General features: G+C 43.7%; 1 protein-coding gene across 5 annotated transcripts in view; it reads left to right on the top strand.

Annotated features, from left to right (window-relative positions):
• The first annotated feature begins 550 nt into the window (after nt 1-550).
• The window catches only part of HTR7 (5-hydroxytryptamine receptor 7), an 87,001-nt gene continuing 76,578 nt past the window's right edge, over nt 551-10,973 (top strand). For all 5 annotated transcript variants that reach the window (XR_007145175.1, XM_047824335.1, XM_047824337.1 and 2 more), the window contains exon 1: nt 551-1,170. Coding sequence is in view for 4 of the 5 variants with exons in the window: in XM_047824335.1 (XP_047680291.1) it covers nt 626-1,170 (545 nt within the window). In the remaining variant the exon portion in view is untranslated. The remainder of the gene's footprint in view (nt 1,171-10,973) is intronic.

Here is a 10,973-nt window from a genome sequence, read left to right as displayed (position 1 = left end):
GGTCTGCGCCTCCAGCCGCACGGCAGGATCTGCGAGCGAGCGAACCGGCTCGGGATCCCGGGAGGCGCGTGGAGCACCGCCCCCCGCCCAGCTGGGAGGCGCGGGAGAGGCGGCGGCCCGACACAGCCGGGGAAACCCGTCCCGGGAGCCCGAGTGGCGCGGGCAGCGGCGGCGGCGGCGGCGGCAGCGGCGGGGACGCGGCGCGGCTGCCGCAGGGGAGCGGCGGCGGCGGCGGGCGCGAGGGGCGGGGCGCACTCCGCAACTTCTGCCGCTGCCTCCCGGGCGCGCTCGGCCGAGGCGAGCGGCTGCTGCGGGCTGCGGGCTGCGGGGCGGCCAGCCGAGCCGTGCCCACCGGCCCGCGAGCCGCGCGTCCCGGGCGTCCGTCGGTGCCGGAGGCGCCTCCCGCAGGGAGACTCGGCGCGGCCGCGCTCCCGCGTGGTCCGCAGCGGCTGGGGGCCCGGGACGTGCCGGGTCGCGAGGCCGAGCCGAGGCGCCCCCCAGCGGCCGGCGCCGGCCCCATGGCTGCGCCGGGCGGAGCGGAACCGGCGAGGTGAAGCCCCCGGGCCGGTGGCCGGAGCGCGTGGCGGGGGCGCCGGCTCCATGGGCAGCAGCGCACAGCGGCACGATGATGGACGTTAACAGCAGCGGCCGCCCGGACCTCTACGGGCACCTCCGCTCTTTGCTCCTGCCGGAGGTGGGGCGCGGGCTGCCGGACCTGAGCCCCGACGGCGCCGGCCCGGTCGCGGGCTCCTGGGCGCCTCACCTGCTGCGCGGGGTCCCAGAGGTGACCGCCAGCCCGGTGCCCACCTGGGACGCGCCGCCGGACAATGCCTCCGGCTGCTGGGAGCAGATCAACTACGGCAGAGCCGAGAAAGTTGTGATCGGTTCCATCCTGACGCTCATCACGCTGCTGACGATCGCCGGCAACTGCCTGGTGGTGATCTCGGTGTGCTTCGTCAAGAAGCTCCGCCAGCCCTCCAACTACCTGATCGTGTCCCTGGCGCTGGCCGACCTCTCGGTGGCCGTGGCGGTCATGCCCTTCGTCAGCGTCACCGACCTCATCGGGGGCAAGTGGATCTTTGGCCACTTCTTCTGCAACGTCTTCATCGCCATGGACGTCATGTGCTGCACGGCCTCGATCATGACCCTGTGCGTGATCAGCATCGACAGGTAAGGTAAGGGCCGGGCCGCCCGGTCCCGGGGTCCGCCTGGGGATGTGCGGGCTGCTCCCCCCCTTCCCCCGGCGCTTGCCTTTCTTAGGAGGATAAGCCAGACCCCTCAGAGGGATAAAGGGCTGCGCCTAAAATATCAACCCCCACACACCAACCGAGCAACTTCAGTTACAGCACAGCCTATATACACCTTTAAAAGAAGAGTCCAAAATGTTCTAGTTTACTGTAGTGAGGATTTTAAGACCAAAGTTAAAGTATTTTAAGCATTAGCAGTTCCACCAGGGGGTCCCTTGGCTTGGTTTTCAGACGGAAGGGATTTGATCCTCTCTGAACTTGACAAACCCTTGTTGTGAGCCTGGAAGTGTCATTTCTTACTTTAAGAAATCAGTCGTTGAAAAGCCTCCTTGTTTCCTGATTTTGGGAGCTGCTCCCCAGGGCCAGTGAAGGAACTGAGGATGGTTCCAGAATTGGGGGTTCTACATGTCGGAACGTTGCATTCCTATGATTGCTGATTCTGAATCTCATGCTTTTCGAAGTCTGATTTTAGTGTTTGGCATCGCTGTCTGTACCCCGCAGGCGTGCTGACTGGAGCCTAACTCCGTATCTGAATGGTTGGTTCTAGCCCTTCATCATATCTCTTGGGAATCTTCTCTTGAGAACTCCCCAGTGGAGTAATTGAAACAGAGGCTGACCATCTGTCAGAGATGCTGGGGGAAAAATTCCTGTCCTGGGTGTCGGATAGGGCTAGGAGACCCCAGGGTTTCTTCAGACTCTAGGATTACAGAATTCTGCAGTGGAGCATCTTTGGTCCTAGAAATACAGTGCAACTGACAGCTTGAAGTATGGTCCCAGTGCTCTTTGGCCACACAATAACACTGTGTTTCTCTTGAAACTGAAATATTAAACCTTAATATTCACCCACATAATTCTGATGTTTTAAAACTAGCACAGGACTGGCATCCTGTTGTGTTTAATGATACAGAGAAATGATTGCTTATTTTCTTTGTGGACCTACAGAACCTTTAAATGTGTAAACCTTTCAGCACAGAAGAAATAATTGGTGGCTCCACATTTAAAATGACAGTGCCTCAAAGGATGGTGTAGCACGAAACTGAGATTTTCTTCCTTTTCCTCCCTGTAAACACTGCTATTTGTGGTTTGTTGATGTTTAACATGTTCTCCTATTTTACTGCTTGACCAGGGTTTAGAATTACTGAAGAAAGGGGGTGATAGGAAAGGGGTATTTTCAAGAAAAAAAAATATATTGTATCTGCGTTTAAAGATCTAGGTTATTTTTAAAAAATTGATCCTGCCATTTTCTATATCATGCTAGGTAGGAGCCTCCGACAGCAAACAAGGAATTAGTTTTTAGAGTAGTGCGTGAACAGCATATATAAGAATATTAGCTCTAAACTTGACAGCTGAAGTTCTGAATTACTGTAGTTAAGAATGACAAAAACATATGCACTCACAGTCTGGCTGTGGCAACAGGAACTAGGAGAGTGCACTCAATATACATAGTAAGTATATACATGAATTGTAAGCATAAAAATTGGACCGCTAAGCCTGTCTGAGCTTCTTGCATGAATGCAGTCCTTTTAAATGGAATTTAGTGTAATGCAACAAATATTAATTTATGGTGCAAGAAGTACATTTATAATTTTTTCATTTCATAATTGATACTAACTCGTGTCCTAACACAGCCAGTGCTTCTGTTCTGCTGGGCACGTTCAGGTTTGGCTTGGGACGACCCTGAGGTTCCTATATATGAGCCAAAGGCTTTCTTCACTCAGTGTGCACATGTGACTTACCAGCAAGCAGCAGGCATGTCTCAGATACAGAGAGGCTAACCCTTCTTGGCAAGAGCTTCTAATTTCTTTGTCACGTATATCCTTACAGTTGTCACAAATTGTGATATTACATAGGGATATAGATTCTGTCTCCTTATTTCCTCCTATTAAGAAGTGTCCCATTGGTGAATTCTGCTTAAAAATTATTTTAGAGGAGGAACATATCATTTTTTTAGATAAATGAAAAACTTAATACTGGAAGAAGACACAGATTGCTTTTCTTCCAAGAACACACAGAAATAAAAATGAGAAAAAATAAAAAAAAGAAATAAAAAATAAATTAAAAAAAATGAGAAAAAAGAAAATGTGTTTGATGTCTAAGGTGAATTATTTCTTTTTTTCTTTTGTAAAGTTTATTTATTTTGAGAGAGGCAGAGAGCTAGTGCAGGGGTGGAGGAGGGACAGAGAGAGAGAGAGAGAGAGAGAGAGAGAGAGAGAATCCTAAGCAGGCTCCACGCTATCAGCACAGAGCCTGGCTTGGGGCTCGATCCCACAACAGTGAGATCATGACCCGAGCCCAAGTAAAGTGTCGGATGCTTAACCAACTGAGCCACACAGGTGCCCCTAAGGTGAATTCTTTCTAAAGAGGTTGTTTTCTTCAGTTCCATTGTAGAATATGACCAATGATACAAAAACGTGCTAAGAAAATATGAAAAATTTTAGTCTTCATTTATTCATTCCATCTTGAGTTCAAGGTTAGGTTACAGTGTGCTTTGTTTGTGCAGCATAATTAAAGATGAATAATAATCTTGCTTTTGTGCTCTTACTGTATTACAAGAGTTTGGCTATCTATTGAGCATTTCACTTATCCAAAATGGAGCCTTTGATTTTTCTTAGCCACACCCCACCTCACCTGGATGCTTTTCTAGCCTTTTCCAATGCAATTTCATGCCATTCTTCTTAGGTGGCCGCATTCCCTTCCCCATCCTCTTCAGATAATGAATGATTCATGATCATTGAAAAAGTAACAGTCATTGGATGGGAACGCTGTAATCCTTCCACTACCAAACAGTCTTTCACGTTATATCTGTACCTGTTTTTATTTCGGTCCAGTTAAAAAATGAGATGATATTGTGTCCCGGCCAAGGCCGAACCACCTACACCTCACATCTTCCCATCTCCTTTTACCCCAAGGATTTTGTTCCTTCCTTGATCCCTCCTCTCTTGTCTTCAGTGTTTTCTCTCAATGGGCCAAGCTTGATCTTCTATTTTCTTTTGGCCTCACTTCTCCCTCCAGTAACTGGAGTTAAGCTGCTCAAAGAACTGTGCCCACAACCTGTCTTTGTTTCCTTCCTCCTCAGGTAGGTAAGTTTGACACTTATCAGGTCTACTGGAATATTTTAACTCGCCTTCCTAGCTTCACTTCTGTCCACCCTGCGTCCATTGCCCATAAAGAAGCTAGAATGATCTCTTTATAAAAAAAATTGTTTAAAAAAAAATTGATTCTAAGTGAGATAACATTTACATGTAGTGAAATGCAAAGATAATAAATGCATAGTCTGATGAGTTTTGACAAATGTCTGTACCCATGTAGCCAACACTCCAGCCAGGATGTAGAATATTTTTATAATTTCAGAAAGTTCCCTTGTACCCCTATGAGAATGATCTTTTATTTAAATTGTTTTTAACGTTTTTTATTTATTTTTGAGACAGAGAGAGACAGAGCGTGAACGGGGGAGGGGCAGAGAGAGAGGGAGACACAGAATCGGAAGCAGGCTCCAGGCTCCGAGCCATCAGCCCAGAGCCCGACGCGGGGCTCGAACTCACGGACCGCGAGATCGTGACCTGGCTGAAGTCGGACGCTTAACCGACTGAGCCACCCAGGCACCCCTAGAATGATCTTTTAAAAATAGAAATCACATTATATTTTATATATAGTTCAAAAACATGCAAAACAGTTCTATATGTTGTTTAGGTGAGCTTATCTAAGGCGTAAAGGAAAAAATAGTGCAGAGGAATGGAGAACACCAAATTCATGAGAGTGGTTATCTCTGGTGGGGTAGATGGAGGTGTCATGAGGGACTAGCTCATGGAACTATACTGGTAATGTTTTGTTTCTAATTCTAATGGTTGATACAGTCTTGTTTTTCTTTGTATAACTTTCCGTATGTCCGAAATACATTTTTAAATGTCTTTTGGAAATACACATGGGAAATGAATAAGCCTAAGCGTAGAGCGTGCTGAGTTTCTACAAAGTGAACACCGTAGTGTCGTCTGCCACTAGATCAAGAAACTGAATATTACAACCTTCTGCCCCTTTCCAGTTTCTGCTGCTCCCAAGGATGACGGTTGTCCTGACTTTTTAGCATCATGAATGAGTTTTACTTGGTTAGAACCTCATATAAAGGGAATAGTAGAGTATGTACTCTTAAAAAAAGTTTTTTTAATGTTTATTTATTTTTGAGAGATAGAGACAGAGACAGAAGGCAAGCAGGGGAGGGGCAGATAGAAAGGGAGACGCAGAATCCGAAGCAGGCTCCAGGCTCTGAGCTGTCAGCACAGAGCCTGACGTGGTGCTCGAACTCATGAACCGCGAGGGATCATGACCTGAGTTAAAGTCAGACGCTTAACCGACTGAGCCACCCAGGAGCCCCTATATAGAGAATATACTCTTAATTCTGGCTTCTTTTGCTCAGTATATGTGTGATTCATCCATAGATTTTAGTCTGTCAGTATTTTATTTATTTGGTGAGTAGTATTCCAGTTATCTTGCTTATCAATTCACCTGTGGATAGACATTTGAATTGTTTCTAGTTTCTAGTTATTACTAATAGTGCCACCATAAACATTTATTTATATGCATGTCATTTTGTGGACATGTTTACATTTCTTTTGGATAAATATTATGCTGTATAGTAATGTACCTTATTGTATTTTATTTATCCCCTTACATCTTTTGTGTTATTGTTGTCATGCATTTTAATCTACATATTTAAAAGATCTAATCTATTATTTTTGTTATTTTAAACAGTTAATAGCCACTCTTATTTACCCACATGTTTAGCTTTGCTTTGCTCTACATTACCGTGTTTTTATCTGGGATCATTTTCTTCTGCCCAGTTAAACTTTCATTAGAATTTTTAAAATTAATTAATTAATTAATGTTTGTTTATTTTTGAGAGAGACAGAGACAGAATACGAGCGGAGGAGGGGCAGAGAGAGAGGGAGACACAGAATCTGAAATAGGATCCAGGCTCCGAGCTGTCAGCACAGAACCCAACGTGGGGCTCGAACTCAGGAGCTGCGAGATCATGACCTGAGCCGAAGTCGGTCGCCCAACCGACTGAGCCATCCAGGCACCCCTCATTTGCATTTTTTTAAATGACGGTTTGCTGGTAATAAGTCCTCTCAGATTTTACTTATTTGAAAATGTCTTAATTTTGCCATCATTTTTGAATGCCATTTTCTCCGAGTATGTAATTCTATATTTGAGGGGTTTTTTTTTAGCACTTTAAAACATCATTCCATTGTCTTCAGGCTTCCATCATTTCTGTTGAAAAATCAGCCATTAACCAACATTATTATTATTCCTTTGAAGATAATGTGTCTTTTTTTCTTCTGGCTGTTTTAGGATTTTCTCTTTGTCTTTAGTTTTTATTAGTTTTTCTGTGCTGTTCCCAGGTCTGGCATTATTGATTAATTTTTGCTGTTTATTTGCTGTCAGCCCTGGGTGAGGTTCTTAATAATTTTTGTACTTCTGCATTGATATCTCCAATCAGTTGGATATTATCTTTTTAAATAATTTTACTGTCTCATTCTTTCTCTCTTCTTCTGTGTCTCAAATTTACATAATTTGGAACTTTTACTCTTATCACACATGTCTCTTACACTCTATTTTCCATTTTCCATTTTCCTCTGGGCTTCATTTTTACAAAAGTTTTGACCTGCCTTCCAATTTATTAATCATCTCTTCTGGTATGTCTAATCTGTTGGCCAGCATTATTTATTCAGTTATTAATTTCACACTCCTAGCAATTTCATTTGATTCTTTTTTTTTTCTGTATTTGATCTTTTTTGTTGATTTGAATTCTCTGCCTTTTCATGTAATTTCTCCTTCTTGTTATTACATTCTTGAGTATACATATGCTCTTTTTATACTAATTCCAGCATCTGAATCACTTGTGGTTGCTTTGTGTGTGATCTGTTTCAGTTTTTTAACTCTGGATTTTGGGTCTATGTCTTGGCATGCCTAGTACATTTGATTATACACTCAACATTTTTTATGAAGAATTATAGATGTTGTAGATGATGTTATTTTCCTCCAGAGAAAATAGCTGGTAGGCAGGCATATTGGTGGAATGATTATTGTAATCCAATTAGGGTTTGTGTTACTATAGACGGTGTTTTAGTGTTGATAGAGTTCTGTCTGCCACTGGCTGATGCCTCTTTCTGGGATGTAGCCTTCTTGGGATTTCAGCTGAGAGCAGGGGGTATTCCCAGTGACTTCTCCCCCTGGCTTGTTCAGTACTCTATTCTCTCCTCAGCACTGTAGATTGCTAATACTCCCACTGAAAGCCTTTTGGGAAAAGGAGAGCCTTCTTCCTTGGCTTCCTAGTCTCCTGCCCTATACAACTTCAGAATGCAACCAATGTCTTGAGGGGAATACCAGCCAAGTGTTGGGCTTAGTTTTCTGCCCCTTCCTTATTACTGGGATGTTGGCCTCTGAGGCCTTTAATTTTGTCTTTCTGTCCTCAAGAGATTACCAATATGTCTTCTGACATTGTTGCCTCTTCACAAGCAGCTCTGCTGAGGTTTTTTGCCTGATCCTCAGCCCCTTTCCCTCACCTAGTTTTGGCAAATGTCTCAAGGGAAAGAGTGCCTGCAGGATTTTGACTCACTGCTCTGTGGTTCTGTTTTCTCCAGGATTATTTTGTTTTCCTTAATTCCTGGTTGTCTCAAGAATTCTGTGGTGGCTACAAGCAGGGGTGTGTGTGTGTGTGTGTGTGTGTGTGTGTGTGTGTGTGTGTCTTTGTGCTTTATCAAGCTTTTTTAGTTGTTTCAGCAGAAGCATTGGTCTGAAGCATCAAGTAGCTTCATCATAGCTAGAAGTGGATGTGTGCCTGAGATATTTTAAATATATACAAATACAGAGTACAATTATGTAAATTGCTCTTCTGAAAACCTTTCATTGGCTTTTCATTTCACTGGGAATAAAATGGAAAGTGTTTAGCACATCCATAAGGTCTCTGCTTTGTTTCTGCCTCACTTATCAATGACAGTTTGTACCAGAGTCCATGTTGCTTTGCAAAGTATAGTCCCACTGATCTTTTCAGTTTCTCCATCAGGCCCATTCCATGCAAACCCACCAACTAACATATTTGCAAAACTATGATTTCACGTCTGGAGTTCTAGTTCCTAATATATCTGTTCCCTAATATATATTTTTTTATCCCAAGTTGGGAAGCTTAAAAGCGTTTGATGCTCTAGAAGGGCAACCATTAAAATCTCTGAAAAATACTAAGTATTGACAAGGATGTAGAACAAAGGGCACTTCCGTACATTACTAGTAGGATGGTGAATTGGTAAATCATTTCGAACATAGTTTGGCATTATTGTGTGTGGTTGAACACACACGCACCCTATGATTTTGCTATTTTACCATGAGGTATGTATCAAAGAGATTCTTGTCACCAAAAGTCTTGTACAGGAATATTTGTAATATCCACAAACTTGGAATCCTAAAACTTGAAATAATATATATGTGTATCAATAATAGAATGGATAAATAAATTGTGCTACATTTACACAATAGAATACTATTCAATAGTGGTTATCCAACTTGAGCATGTATCAGAACTACCTGGAGAGCTTATTGAAACACAGACTGCTGGGTCCTACCCCAAGAGTTTCTAATTCAGTAAGTCTGGGGGGAGCCAAATAATTTGCATTTCAAGCAAATTCCCAGATGATTCTGAGGCTCCTGAGTTGGGGGCCCTCCTTAGAGAACCGTTACCATATGGTAATGAAAATGAACAAACTGGTTAAAACAAATCTCACAAAGTAACTTAAACAATATTTGGTTATAAAAATTTGCAACATATTTAAAAGTGAAGGGTATAGTATGAAGAATCTAATGTGTCCATTGCCTGGCTTCAACAGTGATCAATTTATGGCCAATTTATTCAACATATCCTTTGCAGCTCCTCCAATCTTCACAGTATTTTAAATCAAATTTTCAATGTCATGTCATTTCATCCATAAATACTTTGGGGTCACAAACACAATGATGAGCAGAAGCCGCAGAGTCCCAAAGAACACGTATAATGCAATTCCATTGTGATAAAAATTTGAAACAAACAACCCTGCTTAGAAATCTACGTAAGTGGAAATTTTATAAAGGAAAGGAAAGAACTATATATCATGAGAACTAGGAGAGTGATTACTTCTGGGCATGCTTGTGAAGTGCTATCATGTTTTATGTCTTGACTGTAGTGGTAATTACATGAGTGTTCATTTGTAAAATTACTGTAAAAGCATCCATGTATGTTCTAGGTAATTTCCTGCACGTACCTTTTGTTTTATAATCAAAAGGGCAAAAGGATTTATTTGACGACATCCTGTGAGGTGTATCTGGATTTACATCAGATGGATGGTTAATCTGAGCCAGTGCAGTTACTGTTCCAGTGCTGTCAGCGACCATTCCTTTTTTTAGCTTCGTGTATGAGGGCAGGGGTCATCTTTGGGCTGTTAACAGTTAAAGGAACTCATCTGTATTTGCAGGAGCCATAACCCTTAGTTCTGACTGGGGTCTGGCTGGAGTCTTGCTTCCTCGCCAGGTACTGTGACTCATTCACTTTGACGATGTGAGTTGTGCTCTTGGCTTTAATTCTGCTATGATCAGCAGCACAGGGTGCGTTCTGGCTTCTCTGGATTGCCTTTTTTTTTTTTTTTTTTTTTTTTTTTTTTAAGAAGTCATCCTTGCTCATCTCTAAATTAATTTTCAGCTTGTAGATACACTTTATGAGTTGATAGAATCCTCTTCTTCCTTTGCTACGAAAGGGTGAGAGGGAGGAGATTAAGCAGGTCTTCCTCTCTTTTGTGAGTGACAATTCCCATAAACTACTTTTTAAAAAATGTTCATTAATTTTTGATTGAGAGAGAGCATGCGCATGCACACACAAGTGGGGGAGGGGCAGAGAGAGAGAGGGGAATAGAGGTTCCAAAGGGGGCTCCAGGCTGACGGCAGAAAGCCCAATGTGGGGCTCAAACTCACCAACTGAGCCGAAGTTGGACGCTTAACCAGTTGAATCACCCAGGCGCCCCATGTAAATATATTTAAGGAAAAGAGTAGAAGTTTAGGTATGGCCGCGATGGACTTAAATCCTGACCGAGGTCTCAGGAGAAATGTTGAATTACACTGGTGATCGAAGGGCAGGAGAGTTTCCAGGCAAGGGGAACAGCAGATGCCAAGAGGCTGGAGGCAGTGAATCAGTCTGTGAGTGAACTTACAGAGAGGGAGCCAGAAGGCATCCACGTGAGGAAAAGCCCAAGTCTGCTTGTGGCAGATGCTGCTGGTTGCCTTTTCTTGACACCCATCACCCCCTTCCTCCTCAGTTACAGGAATTCCTGTTTTCACCTGGGAATATGGCTGCCCGTGATAAAGTCTACATTTTCTCGTCTCCCCTGCAGCTAGGTGTGGCCATGTTAGCAAATTTTGACTCTAGAGATGTTAGTAGAACTATTGTGTTTCAGCTTCTTGGAAACTTCTTTCAAGACATTTGGTGTGGGCCTTCTTCCTCTTTTTGTTTGTCTTTGCTTCCATCTTGTCTCCTGGAATTTAAGTATGGTGACTGGAGGTCTCGCTGTCATCTTGGTCGACAGAGGGCCACACTGGGGAAGGAGGAACAGCATGCTGGAAGGGTAGCCTGGACCCTGGAGGGCTGTGGATTCCACAGGGTTGCTAGAATCCTGACTTCTTAGTAATGGGTGAACAGATACCATTATTTTGTCT

This window comes from Prionailurus viverrinus, chromosome D2 (assembly GCF_022837055.1).
Source record: "Prionailurus viverrinus isolate Anna chromosome D2, UM_Priviv_1.0, whole genome shotgun sequence".
Lineage (NCBI taxonomy): Eukaryota > Metazoa > Chordata > Mammalia > Carnivora > Felidae > Prionailurus > Prionailurus viverrinus.
The sequence above is the reverse complement of the archived record's forward strand: the minus strand, read 5'-3'. Positions and strand labels throughout refer to the sequence as shown.